Genomic DNA, 25,981 nt, shown 5'->3' with positions numbered 1-25,981 from the left:
GTTTCCCAATGGGCTTTCATTTTCACTTCACCTTTAAAGCCAATTGAGACAAAACCCAAATTAGCCAAATAACGGAGACAGCAGCAAATATGAAAAAAGTGGTGAGTAGGCCTACCACTCTACTTAATTGCAGAGAATTCAGAAAAGGGCCTTAAAGGGACACTGTGTGAGATTTTTAGTTGTTTATTTCCAGAATTCATGCTGCCCATTCACTATAATGTTACCTTTTTCATGAATACTTACCACCACCATCAAATTCTAAGTATTCATTATGACTGGAAAAATTACACTTTTCATACATGAAAAGAGGGATCTTCTCCATGGTCCGCCATTTTGAATTTCCAATAATAGCCATTTTTAGCTGCAAAAATGACTCTACTTGGACCATACTAGAAAATAGTTGTTTATTACTTAGTAAACTTTAATGTAAAGGTCAAATTTGGCAATAGGCAGCCCAGTTTCAATGAGCAGCGTAGTTGCAGTACCTTTTTTGACCACTTCCTGCACAGTGTACCTTTAATGTTAAAATAGTGCACTTACCCTTTAATGAAATGGGATATGAGAGTTTTCAACAACCATGCATCCCCTTAGAACTTTTGTCATTTTAGATTATTAGGCCCCTATAATAAACAACAACCATTCTTCATTCAGGTATGAGATTCAGTATCCCCCCTTTTTAACATCCTATAGGCATTATAAAAGTAGGCCTAGGCCTATAATAATAAAGAGAACTATACTAGCCTATAATAATGAGGAGAAGAAGAATGAGCCAATAACATTGTTCAGATGGTAGCCTATGTCAGTTGTTGCTGAGATGTAAAAGTGTGTGATGCAACTTTGGTCAATGTATTGTTTAGATAAGATTAGAGCAGGCCTTTGAGTCCCAAAATATAGTGGTAGGACGGGTGAGGTTCAGAAGTTGAACCTAACAGTCAGCTGAAGTAGATTTCATCCTCCACACTCTTGAGACATTTGCAGTGTAGTGTGATTAACTATCTTCAATGGTAGGCCTATGTGGAAGTTCAGTAGGCAAACTGTACTGTTTACTGAACGCTGCTCTGCGACGTGACAAATTAAAGTCTTGAATTTGGATACGTGGCAGCTTCTGACCAATCAGACATTTTAGAATTAGGCAGCACACAACCACTGCGCTGCACAATCGCTGCCATGCATTACCCAATCTCTATTAGCTAATAACGAGTGCGATGTTTCAACTGGCCAATGGGGAGATTTGCAGTGCTTCACCGCACCATAAAACTACAATGTTTATTTGCGTACCCCTCTGGTACCCCTGTCGACTTGGTGAAGTGGACCAATGAAAAAGCAAGAGTGTTCATACTGCAGTATCATTGGACGTCAGACTCCACTCTTGAGGAAGCGGATTGATTTTGGGGTGTGCGTGAAGTAAGCGGTCGTTTACAGTGAAGAATAGGAACCTCCACGGTGAGTTAAACATTTTCGAAATTGATAATTTCTTATTGTGTGTGAGAGGGGACCACACTGTGATCCCAAGTGAATGAAACTGATTGGACCATTTAACAAAACCATTGATTGATTTGCCAAACAGCGGACGACATGATATGCAGCAACAGCAGGCCCAGTCTTACAGCTGTTCGAGTTGGATTGATGCTAGGATGTTCAGTGTTACTGTGCCGGGGCTACTGTAGCAACAGCAGCAGTGCCGCTGTAGCCTAGTTGTCTGCTAGGAAGCTACTACTATATGTCTTAATTTTATGCTAGTTCAACCCCGTTATTATCGTTTGCTTTTGGTGTATTTGCAGCTGGTTCACTGTTCACTCCCTTGCTGAACAGACACACAATTCATGACGACCAGAATTCATTGACATCCTGTCAAATGAAACGCTCAATAGCCTATCGCTCAGCAAATGTAAAACAGTGTATCTCTCTGTGATTTTCAGTGAAATGAGGTTGAAACTCAAGATTCTACTTTGAGCATTCTAGTTTGAACATTCTACCATGAATGTTCTAGTTTGAAGATTCTACTTCAGCCTGCTTCCCCCTTTATGATGTCACTGCAGCTTTTGGAATCTTCATCCCTCAAAGTTCATCAGTCATCACTATTTCTACATTACTTTTCTGCATTCCTTTATTGCATTCCTAGCGGTATCGAAGTTCAACTTCTGACCATGAATGTATGCATTGTGTAGTAGGACTTGTGCCGCCACCCCACTCACTCCGCTAAGGTCTACTGAGGTCGCAAAATAGCACAGCAGAGGGCAACATGAATGACACTATGGGAGAGAGATGGTTTAGCTAGGAGGGACCTTAACTATGGGTTTGTTGACGTCATGCTGTTATTTTCCTAAGGGGAAAAGAGAAAGATAGGTAGTGGTGAGCAGTAGCCTAACTGAATAACTTATGGTGGGTTTCCAGCCAGGACTGAACAAGAGACTGTGAGGTTTTTTTTTCCTCTTAATTCCTAAGCAGTTATCTCAACATGTAAATTTGGGCCTATTTTGTTAAAACTATAGGGCCCTTAGCTAATAGCTATATATACCATAAAATCTATCCGGCTACGGCAAATTATCAGTTTTGACTTTGTCTTTATTTTTGTGCGTTATTCAGTCTGTCAGATGGTGGCCAAAGGTTAACTCTACAGATTTAAAATCCCAGCCTAAATGTTTCAGGTCCCTTCTATATTGTAGCTTCCAATGTCAACAAAAACCAAAACACAAGAATTGTTGTTAGCTGGTTGTGCTGAAATGACACATCGCCCATTTATGTTTTCTTGAAAGACACGGTTGGCTGTGTCATATCAAACATTTTAGATACTTAAACAGAGTCATGGATAAGCAGTTAGGGCGTCAGACTTGTAGCCCAAAGGTTTCCGGCTCGACTCCTGACCCGCCAGGTTGGTGGGGGGAGTAATTGACTAGTGTGCTGTCATGACCCAGAAGTTCCGGGCTGCCCAGAAGTTCCGGGCGAATTCCATTCGACGCAACAATGCCCCCTAGGAGCCTTGGAGAATCTAGTCGCTTTATAGAATGTTGTCACTGCAACAATGGTTTCCGGCTCGACTCCTGACCCGCCAGGTTGGTGGGGGGAGTAATTGACCAGTGTACCCCATCCTCCTCCATGACTGAGTGTGACAGAGGTGTTCCCGCACAGTTTGTATCCCCTCGGGGACACGAACCTGCCACCTCGTCAACTACATCAGTCCAGCAATGAGAGGCACAGTAAGAGCACGTTGAGCTAAAGGGCCGGTCCCTTTACCCAACGCTACCGCACTGTATTGAGACTTCGGGAGGGAGGTTCACTCACATAAAATTAAACCTGATGACTTAATTACCCTCCTACATTTTATTCTTCAATCAACTGGCATACGGTGGAATTTCAGCTCAACAAGATTTGGCTCGCCAGTTAATTACACAGACGGCATTTATTCTCCACTCATCTGTCTTCCGGCAGAAACGTACTTTCTCGCTCACTCCCACCACCTCCCCACTCGCCTCCCTTGCACCAATGTTTGATCAATTCTTAAGGCGTCCTGCCCTCGCTTCCTCTCCGGTTCACCTTCCTCTGTTTTTCTCTCACCATTCACTGGCCGGGGGTGTCCGCTCAGTCAGACCTGACGTATCTGTGGGCGCAGGTATTGCTCGAGCTCTTTGTGGTGCTCTGGTAACCCCAAACATGTGAATGTCTAACGGGTGGGACTTCAGCACCACGGTCAGCGATCTTGCCCTCTATCCAATCTCTGTGCGCGATGCCATCACGTAATCTAAAAATGATTGCAAGACTCTCAAGTGCTCGTGGTCAAGTGACCCCATGCAGCACTGATGATAGGTCCGCCGATGATCTGAGCCTGTTCTCTAGCGAGAACGAAGATGCTTATCCATGCTTATCCAAATGTTATGTTTTACACCAAATGATTAAACTCGCTACTCATGTGTTTTTACTCTTACTCGTGTGTCCGCGAAATCCGCTTTGGACCTTAAGGGCCATCATGGCATTAAATGCTGACAAGAAAAACTAACTTGTAAGCTTCCAGGGGACTGGTAAACTCTTTTAGTTTCTCTTTTATTTTCAGGGTGTGTATGGGATGGGTAGGATCATTATTTGATGCACAAAAATAGCTGGCTCAGCGAAATTGTATTAGGTGATGGCTCAATTTGGTGTGAAAACGTATTATCTGGCTTTGGTTGAAACTTTTAATTAGAGATGTACAGGATCCAAGATCCGGTTCCGGATCCGGCAGGATAATAGGGTTTTTCAGACTATCCGGATCCGGCAGGATCTTAAGCAGTGGATCCGGTATCCGGCAGTTACCTAAAAATCAGGATCTGGGGCATCTCTCATTTTTACGTAGCCTAGGCTTTTCAGTCAGTCTTTCACAACTGCATGGAGTGAAAGCCTTTTGGAAGCGGCCGTTGAAGGCAGTGTGGCAGTAAGCCAATGAGACTTAAAAATAGTTTGCGCCAACGTATTAAAAAGGGCCCACGTGTGCGAGTTGGCTATGTGTTTCAACCCTTTCGTAGGATCCGGTATCCGGTTCCGGATCCGGCAGGATCTTAAGCAGTGGATCCGGTATCCGGCAGGATCCTAAAAATCAGGATCCGGTGCATCTCTACTTTTAATGGAGTCTACAGGGTCTACTCTCCTCCCGTATCAAGGTCTGTGCTTTCAGCTGCCTCCATGACTGACTACTGGGGTCCAACAGTTGGGCTCGCTGAATCAGAGGGCACCAAGAAAGAATCGTCTAGTAGAGTAAGAAGCTTCAGGCTCTGACTTTTCCGGGATCCAGTTGAACACCCCTTCGACCTTTGGTTAGGAGACCTTTGAACTTTGGTTTGGAGACCTTTGGAGTCTTAAAGTTGAGAATAAATTGAGTTCTCATAGCGCTGTAGATGGCGGTAGCTCACATCTTGTGCAAGCTGCCACCAAACACCACAAAGAGAAAAGAAAAGGAGGGAGACCAAACTTGAGCACACTCCTTGGCATTGGGTGGGCAGAGTTTGAATTATCTTACTCTACTAGAGAATTCTTTGGCACCACCATTCCTATGTTAGCCTGGGTGGGTGGCATTTTAGCCTTTATTTTGACGGGTAGTACCCAAAGATTTTTTGTTCCACCCTTTCAGAGATCTTGGTCAGCTAATGGGGACATGGGTTTGGTTTACATTAGGGCTGTAACAATATAGTATCGAACTGAGAAATCGCGATATACAGAGTCATGATACTGTATCGTGATGCAGGGAGGCAATATCGCGATAAGCCCTATCAAAGTTTTGTTACTCGTTAATGCAGAAAACAACCACATGACATGATGTGATTGTGCCTCCAAGCTTTTAAATCTTGTAACTAGGGATGCAAATGACTGATTAATTCATTAATCGTTAGTTGATTGCCTTATCGATTACCTTACGATTCATTGATGAGCGGCGTTTTTCCCCCGAAATCTGTTCTCGAAAAAAAAACTACTAAATCTAAAAATTTAAATTCAACATTGAGATAAAACACTTAATTTAAATTCATTCTATTTAAATTCTTTAATCCAAAGGTGATTTAAATATTCCCACTATTCACATCCCTCTTCACACACACTCTTCACATGCCCATTTCACCTGGGTCTCTTGTCAATTGAATTGGCGATTAATTGTGATGAATGTTTTTTAATCGATTAACAAATTAATTGATTAAAGTCAATTAATCGGTTAATCATTTGCATCCCTACTTGTAACCTATTCCACCTATGAACTATCATATTTTTTGCCCATAATTTTATTCTACAATGTTGACAAATGTGCAAAAGGCCAATTCATTAAATCGTGAGTTGAGTGTATCGAGCTCTATTTTTCGTACGGTATTGTTAACTTGGTTCTACTCCAAATCCCCAAATTAACTAAATATTATGTAAACAAACCCATGCCCCTATAGACTTGTGAAGTGACCTCATCTAAATGCGGCTGAAACACAGCCCTGTTTCCACCACAAAAAAAGTCAAAGGAGTACTGGTCAAACGTTTTAGAACACCCTTGTTTTTCCAGATATTTTTTTCAATACAAGTTGCAGACATCCATTGAATGGCTTGAAATGGTATAAAGGTAAGGCTAGAAATGGGGGTGAAGAAAAAGTGGTTAAACTGGTTAAACTGGACAGAGAACTGAAATCCAACCAACCCTTTTCACACATTTATTACATAGGGATATGTGTTTTAATCCGTTCTTCTAGAGGCATTTCATGTGCTGCTGCCACCTTGGCTTTAAATTGAAGTCAGAGTAGCTGAATTTCTGCCCATCAAAATGAACCTGATGAGACCTGCTATTACGAATTCAACATCGATTGTGTACAGGCAAGTGTCATATACTGTAGTGCCAAGCTTCGATTCTACTTTTTTCAAATGGTAAAGTATCGTTTGACAGGAGCAGACCTACACTTATGCATGCGGAGAGCTGTTCAGCAAGGTGAACAGGCATTTTACATTCAATTTCATATATGACAAAAATTAAATCTTATCGAAGGAGGTAGATGTTTTGTTGTCAAGGACGTCAAGTGTGAAGTGCTGGGCAGAACCCTGCCACTGGCAATTATTAGTGAAAGTGAAAGCCCAACCGGGAAACTCCCACCTCCCATTGTCATTGTGACACAGCACACAAGTGCACACTGCACACAATGAAATTCCATTTATGCCGTCATCCGTGCAAGGGGCCAGCCCCCAATGATGCCCAAAAGAGAGCAGTGCGACGGGACGGTACCATGCTCAGGGTACCTCATTCATGGAGGAGGATGGGGGAGAGAGCACTGATTAATTACTCCTCCCAACTTGGTGGCTCGGAGTCTGATGCCCGAACCGCTTAACCATGACTGCCCCTATTACTGACCTTTGATTAGTCAAAAGTTTAAAATGTGTACACAGCCTGGTCAAAAAAAAAGTTCCCACTAATTTCACACACCATTTCTACCCTCACCGATGCTGTTTGTGCCATCTGCAGGTCACAAGGATGGAGGTCAGGCCATTGTTGATGTGCTTCGCCCTCTGTGTGGTGTATGCCACCAGTAAACCGACGGAGAAAAAAGATCGGGTCCACCATGACGGTCTTCTTAGCAGCAAGGAGCATGACGATGCTGATAATTTCGATTATGACCATGATGCCTTTCTAGGAGAGACTGAAGCAAAAACATTTGATGACCTTACACCTGAGGAGAGCAAAGACAGGCTTGGGTAAGAAATACAAATGTCGCTAGTTTAAATGGAAGCATTTATGTAGTGGAAACAAAATCACATCTTTTTTCAAGTGAGCCATGGCCAAGGCAGCAGCGCTGATTACATTCAGGCATGGAAACTCCTCCTTTCTGCGAAATTCGCCAATTTGAGATAAAAATGTGAATTGTGGAATTACAACAGACGGGATAAAAGATGCAAAGAAAAAGATTAAATGATAAAAAAATACAAAAAACAAAATAAAAAAAGTAAATACATAAAACAAGGTTAAAAGTTAAAGTAAGTGCAAAGTGGTTGAGGTAAAATTTGGAAAGATTTGGAAATTATGATTCAAATGATGACAAATAAGCTTTCACTTTATTTATTTCTATCTTTGACTATTTTTGGGCTAATTCTCTTAGACTATTGTCAGTACATACTTGTACAGTATATATCGTAAATATGTGAATATTTTTAATGTCTGTTTTCACCTTTTATAGTAAGATTGTGGACAAAATTGATGCTGATGAAGATGGCTTTGTGACAGAAGCAGAGCTCAAAGCCTGGATCAAGAAAGCTCAGAAAAAGTACATCTACGATAATGTGGACAGGCAATGGAGAGACTTTGACATGAACAACGATGGCATGATTTCATGGGAAGAGTACAAGAATGTCACTTACGGTACCTTCCTAGGTAAGAGAATTGGCAAGATATTGCCATGGGATATTGCCTGTTACAGCTTAGTTAAAACTGTTCAACAAACATGTCAGGTAGATTGTCCCAATGTTAAGATTGTTTGAAATTGTTGTCCTACAGAGGACCCAGACCCTGACGATGGCTACAACTACAAACAAATGATGGCGAGGGATGAGAGGCGCTTCAAAAGGGCAGACACGAATGGAGACCACATTGCCAATAAGGAGGAATTCACTGCCTTCCTGCACCCTGAGGAATATGATCATATGAAGGACATTGTGGTGTTGGTAAGGATTTTTTTTTTAAATTGGAAAATCAATTTAATATGTATTTAATTTGTATGTCTTTTAGTTTTTAATTCTGTACAACTAAATGGTTTATGTCTTCTTATGACACAAGGAAACCATGGAAGATATCGACAAAAATGGTGATGGATTTATTGACTTGGAGGAATATATTGGTAAGTGATCTAATCACTTGGTGGAAGTTTTCCATTGTAAAACAAAATGTTTACACACACTGCATAAAGACAAATCTTGTTCCCTCTCATTGACACTACATCAGGTCAAACCTTGTTATTGAGTACAGCCGTCTCCAAAAGGGTTGTCGCCTATCCATCTGTTTGGAATAACAGCTAATAACCTGATTTTCAATTAATCACTTGGCTTCCGAAGTCACTCATATGACAGCTACAACCCTCCCGAATGAAAATGTATGTACAAAAATAAATGTCATGCACCAAAGAAAGATTGACCCTTTAATGAACATAGACAGGGCAGATTTTCACAAGACAAAAGTTTTGTCGCCTACAGAACATAATGTGAAAATGAGCAGATAAGTCACTTCAAAACACTTCAAATACGCAGATCAGGTGTGATACTTAATCACTGATTCACTCTCACCTCTCCAGAAAATCAACTTTGGCCTTAGGTGTATGTTTAGGGTCATTGTAATCATGGATAGCAACACAATGAAAATCAATGGAGTTCAATGAGAGATGGTGACATATTTGCTATTCGTAGAGCAATACATGTTTAACTTCATGATTTAATCCATGATAAAAGCCCTCAAACACCTGCAGCATGCATTCAGCTCCTCATAAGAGCTGTATCCCTACCATGTTACACTTTATGCACCATTTTACTTTTTTCATATTCTTCATCTCCAACACCATACAGTTTTGATGCTATCAGTTCTAAAATGGTTGATCTTGGGATCATGACTTCAGAGTATGAGTCCCATTAGCCTTCATTTTTGTCAGAATTAGGCCTGACTTACTCTCGACTGGCTTTTTTGAGACAGGACCGTGGGAGAGACTTCTTTGGTGTTAAAGGTGAAAAATCTGGAAAAAATACATGGTGCCTAAAGTCAAATATGGGAGGGATACAGCTGATTTTCATTGTGTTGCTTTCCATGATTACAATGACCCTAGATAAGGCCAAAGTTGATTTTCTGGAGAGGTGAGAGTGAATCAGTGATTAAGTATGACACCTGATCTGTGTATTTGAAGTGTTTTGAAGTGACTTATCTGCTCATTTTCACATTATGTTCGATAGGCGACAACTTTTGTCTTATGAAAATCTGCCCTGTCTGTGTTCAATCTTTCTTTGGTGCATGAAATATGTTTTTGTACATAAAAATTCATTCGGGAGGGTTGTAGCTTTCATATGAGTGACTTCTGAAGCCAAGTGATTAATTGAGAGTCAGGTTATTAGCTGATTTCCAAACAGATGGATAGGCGACAACTCTTTTGGAGACGGCTGTAATGAGAGAGGGACATTCGGACATTTTTTTTATACATTTCTTTAGAATTTGGTATAATTGCATTCAAAATGTATGACTTGGGTAAAGCCTTTAGCATATCCATCTGCAGCTTTTGAGTTGGCAGTGATTTTGGCTCATTTCTCCTGACAGATATAACTGGGCCATGCTTGTATGACACCTTGCACACACACACACACACACACACATGGCACACTCTGAAAAGTGTCATACAAGCATGGCCATTTATTCATACAGTATATTCCAAGAAAAAACAACAGAAGTTCAAAATTCCAAATAGAGTTAAGCAAGATCACACAAGTGAGAGTGGGGTTGTTAGTGAGATATCATATTCACAGGTGTGATGTTTTGCAGATGCAAATCCAAAAGCTGAGTGACGAACGTAACTACACCTGTGATAAGCTTCCACAAGCAATCTCACTTACACTTGTGTTGTATTGCTTTTACAACAGTTCCATTGCTAACACAATTAGTTCATGGACACATTTCTAAAATAATGTGGTTAGTCACATTCAGTTAGGACTTTCCAACAGAAAAGAATGGAATGGCAAGGTGCGGTGGTGCAGTTAACTAAGACACCGTACCATTATATGGCAGTGACTTGGGTTCGATTCCGGTCCAAGGTCCTCTGCCGATCCTTCCCCTCTCTCTCCCCACTTGTTTCCTGTTACACTCTCATACTGTCCAATCCTAAATGAAGGCATTAAAAAGCCAGAATGGAATGGAATTATTTGCTTTGCTGGCAGTTCAATTGAATGGGTTGCATGTCCTTGTACTATGACAAATGTGTTTTCAGGTGACATGTACAATCATGAGGATGAGATGAATGAGCCAGAATGGGTGGCTACAGAGCGTGAGCAGTTTTCTGAATTCAGGGATAAGAACAAGGATGGAAAGATGGACAAAGAGGAGACGATGGATTGGATCCTTCCAGCCGACTACGATCACGCAGAGGCAGAGGCAAAACACCTGGTATACGAATCGGACTCCAACAAGGTAGGACTTTTGTTTGGCTTTCATGGAGAAAAATGTCCACATAAATAATGTTTTTTTTGCACACGTTTTTCACAACAATTACAAACAGTTAACATTATTTGCTAGTTAACCACCATTGAATTTCTGTTTAGGATGGAAAACTTTCCAAAGAAGAGATCCTTAACAAGTATGACCTGTTTGTCGGGAGTCAAGCTACAGATTTCGGAGAAGCATTAGTAAGGCATGATGAGTTTTAGTTTTTTGTTTTAGTGTTTTTTATTATTATTTCTAAAGTTTTAAGTCCTTTTGTTACTGAACATATTGTATTTAATATGAGGTCTTGTTGCAGCGTTATATTGATTGATATTGATTTGATTACTATTTTGTTTTTTGTTTCTTTTTTTTTATTTGTGTCTGAAGTTGACATGTCTGTAGTGTATGATTACAAGCAGTGTTACAATACCTCCAGTGTTAAGAGGATTGCTGTTTTGTAGAATTCGGAAATAGTTTATATTTTGATACACAGAAACCCTGTTTGTTTATTAGGATCATGTATTTGTATATACTTCCATGTCTTATAAATTCCTGTTATACTTCTGCATCTTTTCACATGGTTGACACCTTTTGTAAACAAGAACTCAATTTGAAGTGACCACTAACAGTGCACTCATGCCTGCACCACCATAACACTACAGCAGAATTCCACAATTAGCAATATTTTCACAAAGCTATGTACAATGAAGCCTGAAAATGGTGACAAATAAATTGTAATATTTGCCAGGTATCGTTGCAGAATTGTCCCATGCTGAGTGAGCTTGATATTGTTTCAATTCTATTGTGATTTTGGGCCTGTGTGCACAATAATACAGTCAATGTATTTCGGTTATGAATATGGCATTCTCAATAAAAACGAACTGCTGAACTTAACATGGCTAGTCTGACAAAACTTGTTCTTAAATGTCTTGTCTTGTGGGGACAAGATACTGATTTTTTTTTTTTTTTCGACTTAAATTTTTATTAGGTGGGTTTTCATAACGTTCACAAAATGTTTGCCTTTAGATTTGTGACGTAAATCACATAAAAGAGATTCATTCTGTTGATCACAGATTTGTGATCAGGTTTTCATAGAAAAGTCAGAATGTATTGCTTTGACAGAGAGGAGTGTGTTACACCAGGCAGCGTCTGCATGGACTTCATTATATTGGGCATCAGTCTGCCAATGAGTCTGTTGATCAGATTTGTGGGTAAGTTTTCACAGACAAGCTAATCAGTCTGCTAATTGGTCCCTATGAGGGTGGCACAAAGTTACTGTGACGTCAGGTGAATTCAGTATTGTTCATTTTCAGGCTTGTTCATTATTGGTGATGTTTATAAAAATGTTCTTTGACCCAACATTCAGGATTTATTCGCACCAACAACACATTTTTGAAGGGCTGTGGACTGTATTACCAACTATTTGATCTGGCGTGCATAGAAAATCAGGAACTGCTGTTTCTTTTATTTTTTTGTGGCCAGAGTATGTATTGCAAGTGACTATGCTGATCATTGCAACTATACTGCCCTTTCCTATATTTGATCTTCTCATGAATGTTCGCTAAGTAAGAAATTCAAATTTGACCAAAGTACAGCTAACAGCAAAGGTGCACCTAAATCTGTCTATTACTGGAAATTCGAAATGATGCACACAGAGAAGATCAAGTGCTTTATGTGTGAAAAGTTTCATTTTCTGAGTCTAGAAGTAGATGGTGGTGGAAAAAAAATACTTGTAAAAAACATTTGTGAATGGGCAGCATAAATTATAATTATAAGTAAACTACTGAAAAATGTGCATACTCTTACCTTTCAGTAACGAGGCAAAAACCTAAATTCCCAAAAGGTGTTATATCGGAATCTACAATAAGCTTAAGTGATACAGTCTTTCATGGGCTGTTATCGTGAATCCAAGTTGGACCTAATCACATATTTCAGACAGAAGAGACGTATTATATCAGTGCTGTCACATCGATAAACGATCGATCTCAATTGTGCCTGTAATCAAACAATATACAGTAGAAGGAAAGACTGACATAACTCTTCAAAGACCTCTGTGGACAATGGACAAACTCTATGGACAATCACAGAAACGGCTCGGTGCTTTCATTCATTTCAACATTCAGTATTTTAATTCCATTAACATATGAGCATGCAGGGTACATTTAAAAGTGCTGAAAACAACCAATATACAGTGCACATTACAAAATCACATCCCAACTTTGCATCAGACCTTCATCAGTTTCTTTCAACTGTTAAAAGTTGGACCAAAGGAGCATGCACAAATAATCTGGTGTCTTCAAATGAACATGTAAAAAAGCTTGACAACTTGTTTAAGCTGTTGAAACAGATGATACATCTGTTTTGGACACCTCCGAAGCCTCTTCAATCTTCTTTCCAAACACAGTCTCCATGATGCATGCATTAAACTGAAAGAAGATAGGGCACAGTATTAGGGAAACAAACAAGATATACAGAGAATTAAAATGATAAGCACTATGGGTTAGTCAATATTTTTCAGAGATGCCAAACGTAAAAGTGAAAAAAGAAACAGTTTCCTTTCCATAGGTAACTTATCTGATAACTAGTAGACCTGTGTACTATATGATCAACGCTGCATCGAATTTGTGGTGGGTTGTTGTTAGGTTTTAAGTGTTTTCTGTAACGGAGTCGATAGGCACAATGGACTAACTTGTGTAACAGCTATGGAGCCTATTATCATGTGAGTCTTACACCACCAACTTACTTTTACTTTTGACACCTCTGCTATTTTGCTGTTTTATTATGTTTTCTGAGACTTACCTGCTTGTTCATGAAACAGTAGATAAATGGATTATACACAGAGGAGCTCTTGGAGAAAAGAGCAGGAATGGACACATAGCGGTAGTCCTTTTCTGACTCGTGATCCAGTGTGTAGTACAGTGCAGCTAAAGCATACGGTGTGTAGCAGATCAGGTAGGACATCACCATCACAATAATCATCCTGGTCACTTCTTTTTCTGCCTTCTGCGTCGATGCAGACTCAGCCTGCTGGGCTGCCACCTACAGCAACATAAAGGAGGGACATCAGACATTTTAGTTCATGGCCTGGAAGGTGGACATTGGTGAAATTATCGAAATAATTTTAGATCAGTAAAAGGAACTTACAGCCCTCAAGGCAGCCAAAAGTTGGAAGTAGGAGAAAAGGATGCAGCTCAGTGGGGCGATGTAGCAAGTGACCATGAGGAACCACGTATAGGACTCAGAGTTGTACTCTGTACCTTGCATGTACCAGTCGGGCCCACAGGAGCACCCTAGGCCCTCAGGAATGTACCTATAACAACAAAATAATAGGTGAATCAGTAACAATTAGTTATATGCCAAACTATTCACATTATAGGCATGCACCGATATGGATGAGGTGGTGCTTCAGCACCTACGACCCCTTTGCCCTACTGGACAAAAGATGTCCTTTTTGAAAGTTGTTTTATTTTATTTTTATTTTTTGTGACCGTGTACTATGATCCATGTTGACATGATAATCTACAAATGCTTCAGGATCAAAAGTATGTGACAATGACCCGATAATCTATATCCTATTATAGCCAAGTAAGGCAGCCAGAAGTTCCATGCACCCCAACCCCCGCTTCAGCACCTGCCCCTCAACATGTCAGTGCATGCCACAGATTCACACAATGTAATCCTTTTTTTCAGGGCATCTTTATCTACAACTGTAATTCTGTACTTTACCTGCTCCAGCCAAAGAACGGTGGTGCTGCACATCCGATTGCCATTACCCAGGTGAACGCCACCCCAGCGAGGGCGTGGGATGTCCCAAATTTAAATGTTCCAAGTGGTTTGCAGATAACCAAATATCTCTCAATTGCCAAGACCGCAAGTGACCATGATGTTACCAAGGCTGCAAGGTAATTTGTGTAGTTTAGTTTTTTTCTATTTCAGTTTCTGTTACACACACTTCATGAAATGGGCAAAATAGTACAAATGATGTAAATGAGTACAATATGCTAAGATAAACCAGAAATGTAAGCTCTTTTCAACTACCTGCTGTTGTTCCCATTGCAGATTCCAAAGCACACATCGTGTGACCCAGAAAGTAATACCCTCTCAGGCTTGCAAGAAAGACTTGGCTGACAGAGAACACATCGAAAATGAATCCCGCAAGAGATATATTCACCAAGATGAAGTTCAGAGGCTGGCGCAGTTTCTTGTACTTGGCCGTGACAAACAGCACAGTGGTGTTGAGTGGTGTGCCAACGAAAAAGACAAAGCCCATGAATGCCGCCTGGAATAAAAAAACCCATCTTGGAGCCAGGTGATACTGTGGACCCTCAAAAGGACTGATCTTTGAGATGTTCTCGTACAGATAGAAGTCTTTAGCCATTTTTACAGCAATACAGTGTGCGCTCTCCGCAGCGACAGATGCAATAGGTGAAGCAGTGGAATCTTCTTTATATAGGGGCAATAAATGACTTACAAATGCAGGAAAGATCTTGTAAATCCTGATCATCTTGCGGAAACGAATGTCTGGATAAGCCAATCCTCGTAAACCTCTAACCCCCGTCATTACATCTCACTAATACAATTAGTGGGGGGAGGGAGAGGCAGAACTTAGACTTTAAGGCCACTTTTATTTATTTTAACCACAGATTCTAAAGCATGAAGCATTTAGTTGTTCATCAGCATCATCAGTGCAAAAGTGATTTATTTCTTTTTTTGGAATAAATTTGATCAATACATGGGTTGTGTTTATTTCTTTATTTTTTTCTTTATTTTTTTCTTTATATCTTTTTAAAAATACATATATTTAGGGGCATTTTCCTTTATTTCAATAGGACAGTATGAGAGGCAACAGGAAGTGAGTGGGAGAGAGAGATGGGGGAGGATTGTCAAATGACCCGGGGAACTGAACCCGGATCATTGGCGTAGTAACCCAGTGTTAGGCCACAGCAGGGACATTTCTTTATTTCTTTCTTTCATTCTTTCTTTCATTCTTTCTTTCATTCTTTCTTTCATTCTTTGGGGGCGGGGGTACCAAGTTGAACTATTTAATTGTTGAACCCAAACTTGAAGCAGTTAAGTTATACTACCTGTATTTTCCAACCCATTTTCCAGAAATGTCTTGAATAAATTACTACCCCTTGTATGGGGCAGGCCTCTAATTCATTTTGCACATATTTTTGGAAACAAACATATTAATGTATTATCAAACATAAATTTGAAGCACTGACAATACTTAATTCATCATCCTTCCAGAGACTGAGATGCTTCTGCAGATTCACATTTTTTTTAAACTTACATCCTCGATGAAGGCATACACATATGTGGACGTTTAAAAGAATATATTATTCTTTTTAATCATTTGCATATTTTGATCCCGTACACGGCATGTGGATCACTGCTTTGTGTTTGCCTCTTCTGCATTTTAGAAAACTCAGTTTTAAAAATATCGTGCAATACATATTTGTGCAATAAAATGGCTTCATTACCTTCGCCAGAAGGTTATGTTTTGCCCGCCGTGTATTTATTACCTTCGCCAGAAGGTTATGTTTTACCCGCCGTGTATTTATTTGTCAATATGTCTGTTTGTTTGTTTGTTTGTACTTCGTCTAACTCAGTCAAAACTGAGCCGATTTTTATGAAATTTTGTGGGATGATTGGTCATGGCCCAAGGAAGAATCGATTAGTTTTTGGGAGTGATTGGGTCAAAGGTCAAAGGTCAAGGTCAAAATGTTTGTTTGTACTTCGTATAACTCAGACAGAACTGAGCCGATTTTTATGAAATTTAGTGGGATGATTGGTCATGACCCAAGGAACAATTGATTAGTTTTTTGGGAGTGATTGGGTCAAAGGTCAAAGGTCAAGGTCAAGGTCACGAAAAGGTCAAAAACGTACATTGAGCCGATTTTTATGAAATTTAGTGGGATGATTGATCATGACCCAAGGAACAATCGATTACTTTTTGGGAGTGATTGGGTCAAAGGTCAAAGGTCAATGTCACGAAAAGGTCAAAAACGTAAATTGAGCCGATTTTTATGAAATTTAGTGGGATGATTGGTCATGACCCAAGGAACAATCGATTACTTTTTGGGAGTGATTGGGTCAAAGGTCAAAGGTCCAGGTCAAGGTCACGAAAAGGTCAAAAACGTAAATTGAGCCAATTTTTATGACATTTAGTGGGATGATTGGTCATGACCCAAGGAACAATCGATTACTTTTTGGGAGTGATTGGGTCAAAGGTCAAGGTCACGAAAAGGTCAAAACGTAAATTGAGCCGATTTTTATGACATTTAGTGGGATGATTGGTCATGACCCAAGGAACAATCGATTACTTTTTGGGAGTGATTGGGTCAAAGGTCAAGGTCTAGGTCACGAAAAGGTCAAAAACGTTTTTCTTTGCCAAGCACTATATGCCAGAAGAACGTGTGCATGCTGAATTGAATAAGAGGTCAAGACTGGGCCAAAAATGTAATATTACGATATTCCGGTCCGATTTAAATGAAACTAACACCAAAATTTGGAGAATGTTATGCCCCACACTTTGAAGATGGCCAGAAAAAAATAAGTGGCGTAGGCGAAGGTTTGCACTCTACCGAGTGCCCATTCTAGTTAGTCATGTTATTTCTTTTTTTTACAAAAGTCGCCAATTTACTACATGGTGGAAGTTAATTATACACACAGACAAATTGTGCAACACAGAACCAGCATTAAAGTTGTGGGGGGCGCACTCTGGTGCAGGTTTGCAGGCCTATGGCGACCTGGGTTTGAGTACGGCCTGGGTCTTTTGCCAACCCTGCCCCATCTCTCTCCCCCACTCTCTTCCTGTCATACTCTCGACTGTCCTAAGAGCAATAAAGATACAAAAGCCCTTAACCCTCAAGCGACCGGCCTGTTTTTGCGACTAATCTGACCAAGCAGGGTCATTTATGACCCCAAGGAGTTTATATAGAAATACCACTATATAAATTATTTTGGGGGGTTCATTCAAATTTATTTACATCTTGCACATACTTATCCCTCATTTAAAGCAAAAAAATATGAATTTGAACATTTTATTGTTTTGCAAAAAATTAGTCAAACTTACATACATATACTGTATGCTAAATATGATGTATGCCCTCATTTGCACATGTAAACATCAAAATACAAAAAACATCCAATACATTTTTTTTTCTTCTCTCATCAGTAATAAACTGAGAAAGTTTCATGGTGATATCTATCATTTACATGTTTTAGCCTATTCACTTGTAGTAACTTAGTCTTACCATAATAATACAGTATATTTATGCTAATTATGGAAATTGCTCAAAATGAGACTTTGGGAAACCTAGCTAAATTCTATCCATTAGGCAAATAGATTATATTTCTGCAATAAAACTTTAGGATAGGCCTACTCAACATTTCTGGGTTCATGAAATCACGAGATCAGACAATATGGTAATTTACATAGACAAAACCATGTCTCAAACATATAAGCTTATGCACACTCAAAAGTTCTCTGAAACTTTTTCTGGAAATTGTGGAAAGGTGTCTTCCATATGTATTAGAGCAAAGAAATGATTCAACTGATGCTTGAGCCTCTGTACAGCCATATAATAAGGAACATTTTAAAAACGCCATTGATTTCTACACTGATGACTAATTTCCTCCCCTTTTGTTCATCAGGATGACTTCCATTTCATATTCTCATCATGTGTCTAGGACCCATGTGTCATGATATCAAAAAATATGGAGCAATAACAGAGGAAATGCTACCTGGGTGCCATACATATATATACTTGGTTGGCTATTGCAGGGGTGCACTATTTATTTATATAATACTGTATATCATATTTTAATACTATAAATGTTTATATTATGAATATTTTAGGTCTGCTGACCATGGCCTGCCCCAAGACACAAAATACAAAAACTTGAGTTTGAAAATTACAACAACAATGGACATTATAATGTTGAGTATCTCATGGATCCTCTCGGGGTCATAAATGACCCCATAGGTGTTTTGATTATAAATCCCATATAATCATGCACAAGATGCACAACATATGTAAATGACCCCAGTCGGTCGCTTTAGGGTTAAAAGGAGTTGTGTAACATGCTTTTATGTTCATTTAGTTCTATCCACTGTATACTGTTTAGTATACTGTATCTATGTCCATAATTCATGAACAAAATGATGAAATAATTTTAAACCATAGCAAAGGCTTCCGTGCAAAGGCTTCCTAAATTCCTATGATTTACTTTGTACAGTGTAAATTCTAAGGTCACCGCACTGTTTAATCTACTGCTCATCCGCTTAAAAAAGGCCTCTGCTGTTCAACACAAAGCATCAAGACAAGGGTCAACCTGGCCCTAACGGTAAGGATCACTAACAATCTGGGAATAAGATTTGCCTTTTAATCCCTCCAATCCTGGAAAACCTTATGCTCTTAGGAAGCAGAACAACCCAAGCAGTGGTTTATCTCATTAGCAAGTACGCAAATGCTGTAGATGAGGTTGGATAATCAGAGTGAAGGATGAAGAAGGGGTTACAACTCCAGCCCTGTTGCTTTCCTCCTCTCTACACTTTCACATCTCTGGATACTCCTAAGAGCATGCTTTCTTTTCACATGCTTTCTTTTTTTCTTCTTTGTTTTTTGAAGTGGGTCACACATGGCATTTAAATCTCACAGCAGGTAATGTCATTTAAAAAAAAATTTTTTTTAGAAATGGTTGACTTTGGCAAGTAATTTAAACTTTTTCTTTTCTCAAGTGTTGGATAATGCAATGCTTGTGGTTTTATTAGTGTATAGTTTATCAGTGAAGCTTCATCTTTGTAGTTGGATTTCTATGTAATTGTTTGTGTCTATCAGTGTGCAATAAATGTCATTACTCTATCAATCAACTACTTAAAACTGTGTATGTTCAACAATTTTCTGTGGCAGGGGACTATGTGAGAATTGCGTGCTCTCTTACTGACAAGACTGTCTCGTAGAAGAGAAAGATATTCTCTGTGTTCCTGCACGGGAAACGTCTAGTAAGTGCAGATCAAGAAGAAAGTCACCGGAGCATCCTCAGATGTAGAAGTACTTAACTGTTTTACTGGGCAAGTAACATTGTCGTCTTCCACAGGGTCAATATGCTGTCGATAGCAAGATTGTCTATCCGAATAGCATCTAACTGTTGGCAAGTCTGTGGAGTCTCTGAGACCATAATACCTTCCAGACTCAGGGTTGTATCATAACCAGGCTTTGTGGTGTTGTGCATGGGTATGATACGACCTGGGTTTGGGAAGGATAATGTACTCCAAGGAAGATAGTCCTCCGAGCAAAACCACATGGAGTGTCTGTATTGACACTGCATTGACTTTTTTCCCGTGGCAGCCGTCAGGCTGGTGCAACCACAGTTAATGCCACTACTGTATGAATTAAATGCGTGTTTGTTGTTGGTTTTACTTGACTATCTAAAAGCATATTCATTGCTTGTACATGGATTACCAAAACTGATCGACTTGCTGATAAGTTGTCATCACACAAGTTTCACAGGCATATTTATCCTTGTAAAATGTTTTCTACCACAATATTTTGCATGTTACAGCCATTTGTGTTTTGTTATGCTTTACTAGTATTTATTTTCTTCATGAGCACTGTGATGGAGTGATCACTAGAATAGGCTCTGCTCTCCCCCGTCAATGAGCCTGGCTCTTGGTGTAGTGCTGTGAGCCCCCATTTGGTACCCTTGAGACTCTGGACACCCAGGCAACTCCACACCCATTCGCTACAATGAGGTTGAAAATGCCATTGTTGTTTAGAAACTAAATAGAGTTGAAGATCCCCTCCTGAATTTAGACATCTCTCCTGATTTCTTAGTGAGAATGACCATTATTAACAAGATTCTGTTCTGTAAACAAAATACACTTGGAGATAATGTCCAATAAGTTGAATTTGGATTTATTTATTGTTATGCTGAGTTTTTTTTTTTAAGGGGGCAAAATGGAAAAGGTAAAATGATTAGTCCCCTGACCGCCAATGCAGTACCCTTTCTGAATCAAAAGTGACAACAGGCTCCTTGACTATTAACTATGTCCTCCCAGTGTCCCCCTAGATTTTAGCCCATTTCTCCACTGCAAATTGGAGAAAAGTTAGCTGGTCCAAATTGCATGGATGTTGAGCATGGACTTCCATTTTCAGCACCCATCGAAGATTATCTAAAGGATTGAGGTCTTAACTTTTCCATGATAGCGTCCTTGAGGAACATTTGGACTAATTTGTTTGGATCTATGTTTTGAGATATCTTATTGGAATACCAAGGTAAGTTCATAGCTTAATATCTGTGCATATTTATGCATGGTCTCCTTAGATATTCTGTAATTGTCTTCTTTTTTCATGGTGCCATACAGACAAACAAGGCCTCCTGAGCCTGTCACAGAATGATGCTACCATTACCAATGTTTAACTGTGGAAACTGTGTTACCAATGTATAAGGCCTATCCCCTTTCTTCAACCAACAGAAGCAGCATTCATGTGTCCAAGCAGGTCCAATTAAATCTCATTGAACCAAAGCACAGACTTCCAAAACTCTTTTTTGACCTTCAAATATTCACAGGCAGGAGGCTGGGCCTGGGTCTGGGTCTAGATCGCTGGGCCTTCCAACAGCACATTAACCCAACGCAAACATCCAAATTGCTTCAGAAGTTCTTCAAGGATTCTACAATCATGACACTGGATAGGCCAGCTCAGAGTCCAGTCCTTAATCCCATTGAGAGTCTGTGAATGTCTACTCATCATCCATACGATTTAGACCCACTAGAACGGTTGGCAATGGAGAAATTGGCCAAAATCCCTAGCAGGACATGTGCAACTCACAGGTGATATTTTCATGTGAATTGGAGTCCTCTGGGAGAAATGAGGTTGTGCAATATCCACAAAACGCCATAAAATAGTCTTCAGGGCATTGATGAGAGTGGCCAATGCATTGCACTGCAGGTGCTAAAATCAGTTATTTTTTAAATTATGGACATTCTAATACAGTGGTACTAATTCCGTTGCAGTCCCATTTCAAAGTTTTAAACATTGGGGGCTCTATTGTTATTGCACAGCCTACTGTTATTGTTATTGCGTACAGGTGGCGTCATGACCTTCCACCAGCCTCAAGAACTAATGTCTTCCATTGATGGCCAGCCCAGTCCTGAGCTTTCTCTCGTACAAGTGTAGGCTACAAGGTGGTGGAAAACTAAGGTCCAAAGTATATCCACAAAAGTCCAAGTATCCAATAGCACACATCTAGTCTCTAAACCAGGGGTAGGCATTTCGCGGCCCGGGGACCAAATCTAGCCCGCTATCAATTATATTTGGCCAGCGAGAAGCAACAAATACACTGTGAAAAAAAAATCATCCCTGGTCCTGAACACTTCTTCTGAGCCTGTTAACTCCAATGCCAGCCACAAAGGCCCAGCATGCAAGACCAGCGCCTCCTTCAGTGTTCACGTGGCTCTCTGCAAGTGGTTCTCCAAGTGAACCTTTGACATATGACCCTTATGGGTCATAGGTCATATATATTGAATGCCATCATAGGCAGCTTAATCTGCTTTGAAATGCATTGAAATGTTCACTGTTACAATGTGTCTGATGTCACATCCATGCACATATCCACATATTTTCCCTGACTTGACTCTTGCCAGCTGGTATGTTTCACCTCCGTCTTCACAATAAATCTGGGTATCCCCTACAACCGACATGTTTTTGAATGATGCTCCTTTATTACAAATCCTTGCATGTGATTTGATTAACAACATGTCCTCATCTTAACTGGCGTGCCACTTCAGCGACTACATTGAACTCAACTCGTGACGTAGCTGATAACAGGTGGAAGAAGAGCCATAACGCCATCGGAAAATCACACCTGATGATCTTGATTGGCTCATTCGCTCAGAAATCATTCTGATTTTCACAGTCCTCAAGTGGTTGTGCGAGGAAACCGGAACACCCTTGCATGTGTCGTTTGGCAAAATGCAGCCTGATAGCGGCCAAATTTTCCCCACATCTTGATGATGTTTCGCATTAGCTCAAGGTGCCTTGTCTGATGAAACAAGTGTTTGAGGTGAAGGTAGGCTTCTTACTTAAAGGGACAGTTTGGTCAATTTCAACATGCAGTTGTATTGCTCACGCTACCCTTGACTTGTCAGTACCTGGTGATGCCACATTTTTCGGCTCAGCCCTTTCCGAGATATGAGCAATTCTAATGGGGGCAGCGTTTGTTTACATTTTTAAAAAATGAAACATAGGCCAACACCAAATATTTTCCCAAAAGGTACTGCTGTTTGCTAGTTGTCTGCTGATGTTTTGTAACCTTTTGGATGTTTTTGGGAATAAATAAAAATGTTTTTTTGAAATGTAAACAAAGAGCTGCCCCCATTACAATGACCAGGATCTCGGAAACGGCTGAAGAAGAAGAAGAAAAAAATCTCAGGCACTGACAAGTCCAGGGTAGTGTGAGCATTACAACTGTATGTTGAAATTGACCAAACTGTCCCTTTAACAATTCAGGATAGTGGGACCCCAAAGTACTACTTGTTATTTGATACAGCAAATGGGTTCGTCATATAGTGTCTATTTGCAGGTGGATGTTGAACTTGGTGAAAAGTGGCACAGTGTGTGGGGTGTGTGAACATACCAGTAGGCCTCTCTTATCAGGTTACAGGTGCAGTGTTGTCTCTTTAGGGAAAGATAGTAAAGAGTTATTTTCTCTTCTCTTTACTCCTCATGTCTTCATTCATGAAATGGTAGGCAGTATAGTATACATGGTCCACAATATTGGGGCAAAATGCCAACCACTTCATCAGAATGACTAAATAAAAAAGCTGTACTAATTATAACACATTGCCTGCTAAAACCAACTATGGGGAAACTGCACGGCATATTTATGGTATTGGTCTTGAAATCAGAAGATTGCAGATTTTAATTCAATGTCTCTGTGGCTGAAGTGCCCTTGTCACCAATCTGTGCATTGCTCCATGTACATCAGTAACCATAAGTCACTTTCGATAAACGCTTCAGCTAAGTGTGATTTAATGTAATACCATTGCCAAACACACTGCCTGAATGCCTGCCTGCCATAAGAAAACAGTGTTGCTCATCTGTTGTTCAGTCTGGTCTAAAGATATCTGAGCCTCTCATATTCATATCATTGTGTGATCAATTGTTTCTGCATTACTTAACTTTTCCTGACGGTTACTCCAACAGGAAATTTGTAATTGTGCATTCCACCTTCACCATGAAAACTAGAAGAACCGGATAAGCTACAGACTCCATCTGTCTACGGAGGTATTTTGTCCCCAAGGCATTAACCTGATGCATCAGCGTGTGACACCTTATGACAACAGCACCTACCTCGTCTGTTTTTGTGTTTACCTTTCCTGACTATACAGACTACACTGACACTTTTGCACTTTGTCCGTTTTTCAAGACAGGCAGCTGTGAGCTGTGTGCAATATCTATCTAAGAACTATTTATGTGTAAGCTGCTTGACAACATAATTTCCTAACAGATCATTTATATAAAGCCACCCTACTCTAATTGCTGAGATGTTCAACTGATTTTGGTTTCTTTCGTGCTTTTTGATTTATGCTTTCTTTATTCATTTTCCAAACATGTCAAAGCTTTCTACATGATCTCCACTTATCTGACAGGGACAGACAGTGGATTTTTTTCTGGATCACTGGTAAATGAGGACTTGCACTTGTTGCAGCTAACATTCTAAGGTGGTTTACCAGGACAGGGCATGTCAGAGTCAAACAGGATATTTGGACACTCTAAACCCTATGTCGCACATTCACTTGACAAGGGCTATGAACCCCCCCCCCACACACACACACACATGCACACACACGCACACGTACACACACCATGTTACTTTGAAATGTTTTCTTAAAGGGACACTGTGTGACATTTTGAGTTGTTCATTTCCAGAATTCATGCTACCCACTAATGTTACCTTTTTCATGAATATTTACCACCACCATCAAATTCTAAGTATTCATTATGACTGGAAAAATTGCACTTTTCGTACATGAAAAGGGGGATCTTCTCCATGGTCCGCCATTTTGAATTTCCAGAAATGGCCATTTTCAGCTGCAAAAATGACTGTACTTGGGCCATAATACAAAATGTTAGTTTATTACTGAGTAAACTTTCATGAAAAGGTCAAATTTGGCAATAGGCGACACAGTTTCAATGAGCAGCATAGTTGCAGTACCTTTTTTGACCATTGCCTGCACAGTGTACCTTTAATGTAGCCTGGCGACGCCATCCATGTACTCCACCCAAAGATTTTGGCTCCGCACATCGTCTGGCAAAAGCCTCGAGCTCGGTTCTCTCAGTGTTTTGCCAATCAGCAAACAGTTGAGAGTGGTGACGTAGAACTCACCCGCGAGCTCCGTTACTGATTGGTTATGGTAACTATATTCACACTTTCGTTTTGTTATTTGTATGCTTTTGCGACGCTATAACGTAACAGGCATGCTAATAAAGCACAATATGGGTTTTAATTTGAGTTTGGAACTTCAATTAATTTAAATGATAGAGTAAGATCAGACCATCTCCCATCGTCCACGGAGACAGATTCCTCATGGCTTTTGCCAGACTGATTGACGGAGTCATCAGTCGGCTATTCGCCCAGGCTACCTTAATGTGCCTCTCTCATTAGTCTTTTACACAGCTCTAAATTTATAATAAGAAAAAAGGGCAATTTCCACAGACCCTGACAACATTTGCCTAATTTATGACTGGATGCTTATCTGTGGGCTATATTGAAAACCATATTTGCACTGTCAATGTCAATGTCATCGCAAATGACTGCTAACCTCTTCTTTCTCAAGTCTGGGAACTGTGTCTGTGTGTAGCCTACTAGTTCCAGTGGGGTTTTTTCTCCTTTTAATTAAGTGTAGGCCTATGTGTGGGCTATACATATTCCAAGTGGGGGAATGGGACCCCTGGGGGACAAAACAAAATAACTAATGATTATAGCAAAACAAAATTAATAATTGAATACATTTAATAATTAATGTACACCGAAAGAAAAAATAGTGTGGCATGAGCCATGTAAGGGGGGGCTGCAATCTACCGGGCCTAAAAGCCTATGGGGGCCCTTGTAGTCTAATAGTAAAATTTGGGAACCATTGGGCCAGTAGATAGTAGTATCATAGTTAGTTTTATAGTACCATTAGCCATTAGTTCTATGTTGATTTTATTTGTGTATTTATTTGTTCACTTGTGAAACAAATTTAAATGTAATTTAGCTTACTCTCATCTACAGCCCAAAGTTATTTTATTGTTTATTTTACTATTCTATAAATAGGCTACAAAG

General features: G+C 39.9%; 2 protein-coding genes across 3 annotated transcripts; one reads left to right on the top strand and one right to left on the bottom strand.

Annotated features, from left to right (window-relative positions):
• The first annotated feature begins 554 nt into the window (after nt 1-554).
• Nucleotides 555-11,539, top strand: calua (calumenin a). Of its 2 annotated transcripts, XM_063216780.1 has the most exons (8): nt 555-1,443; nt 4,497-4,631; nt 6,950-7,179; nt 7,659-7,852; nt 7,976-8,142; nt 8,255-8,315; nt 10,434-10,633; nt 10,765-11,539. In XM_063216780.1, exons 3-8 carry the CDS (start codon nt 6,959-6,961, stop codon nt 10,867-10,869), a joined length of 948 nt encoding a protein of 315 aa, XP_063072850.1. In that variant the 5' UTR covers nt 555-1,443; nt 4,497-4,631; nt 6,950-6,958; the 3' UTR covers nt 10,870-11,539. The 2 variants fall into 2 exon arrangements, with proteins under 2 accessions (XP_063072850.1, XP_063072849.1); XM_063216779.1 differs by lacking the exon at nt 4,497-4,631 and having other exon boundaries at nt 556-1,443.
• A 1,246-nt stretch (nt 11,540-12,785) lies between these two features.
• On the bottom strand, nt 12,786-15,023 carry opn1sw1 (opsin 1 (cone pigments), short-wave-sensitive 1). Its single transcript, XM_063216778.1, has 5 exons — nt 14,684-15,023; nt 14,372-14,540; nt 13,790-13,955; nt 13,445-13,684; nt 12,786-13,071 (listed from the first exon to the last, which is right to left on the bottom strand). Exons 1-5 carry the CDS (start codon nt 15,021-15,023, stop codon nt 12,976-12,978), a joined length of 1,011 nt encoding a protein of 336 aa, XP_063072848.1. The 3' UTR covers nt 12,786-12,975.
• Nucleotides 15,024-25,981: the final 10,958 nt, after the last annotated feature.

The sequence above is a fragment of the Engraulis encrasicolus genome, chromosome 15 (genome assembly GCF_034702125.1).
Source record: "Engraulis encrasicolus isolate BLACKSEA-1 chromosome 15, IST_EnEncr_1.0, whole genome shotgun sequence".
Lineage (NCBI taxonomy): Eukaryota > Metazoa > Chordata > Actinopteri > Clupeiformes > Engraulidae > Engraulis > Engraulis encrasicolus.
Note: the sequence above shows the minus strand (reverse complement) of the source record. Positions and strands in the feature narration are given on the sequence as shown.

What these genes read in the sequence shown, in the direction of transcription:
- calua (XM_063216780.1), top strand. Translation starts at nt 6,959, where the DNA reads ATGGAGGTCAGGCCATTGTTGATGTGCTTCGCCCTCTGTGTGGTGTAT. An exon ending in CACTTACGGTACCTTCCTAG is followed by an intron (nt 7,853 to 7,975) that starts GTAAGAGAATTG and finishes GTTGTCCTACAG; the next exon opens with AGGACCCAGACCCTGACGAT. An exon ending in TGAAGGACATTGTGGTGTTG is followed by an intron (nt 8,143 to 8,254) that starts GTAAGGATTTTT and finishes TTATGACACAAG; the next exon opens with GAAACCATGGAAGATATCGA.
- opn1sw1 (XM_063216778.1), bottom strand. Translation starts at nt 15,023, where the DNA reads ATGGCTAAAGACTTCTATCTGTACGAGAACATCTCAAAGATCAGTCCT. An exon ending in TGCAATGGGAACAACAGCAG is followed by an intron (nt 14,541 to 14,683) that starts GTAGTTGAAAAG and finishes ATTACCTTGCAG; the next exon opens with CCTTGGTAACATCATGGTCA. An exon ending in ACTGTTTCATGAACAAGCAG is followed by an intron (nt 13,072 to 13,444) that starts GTAAGTCTCAGA and finishes ATCTTCTTTCAG; the next exon opens with TTTAATGCATGCATCATGGA.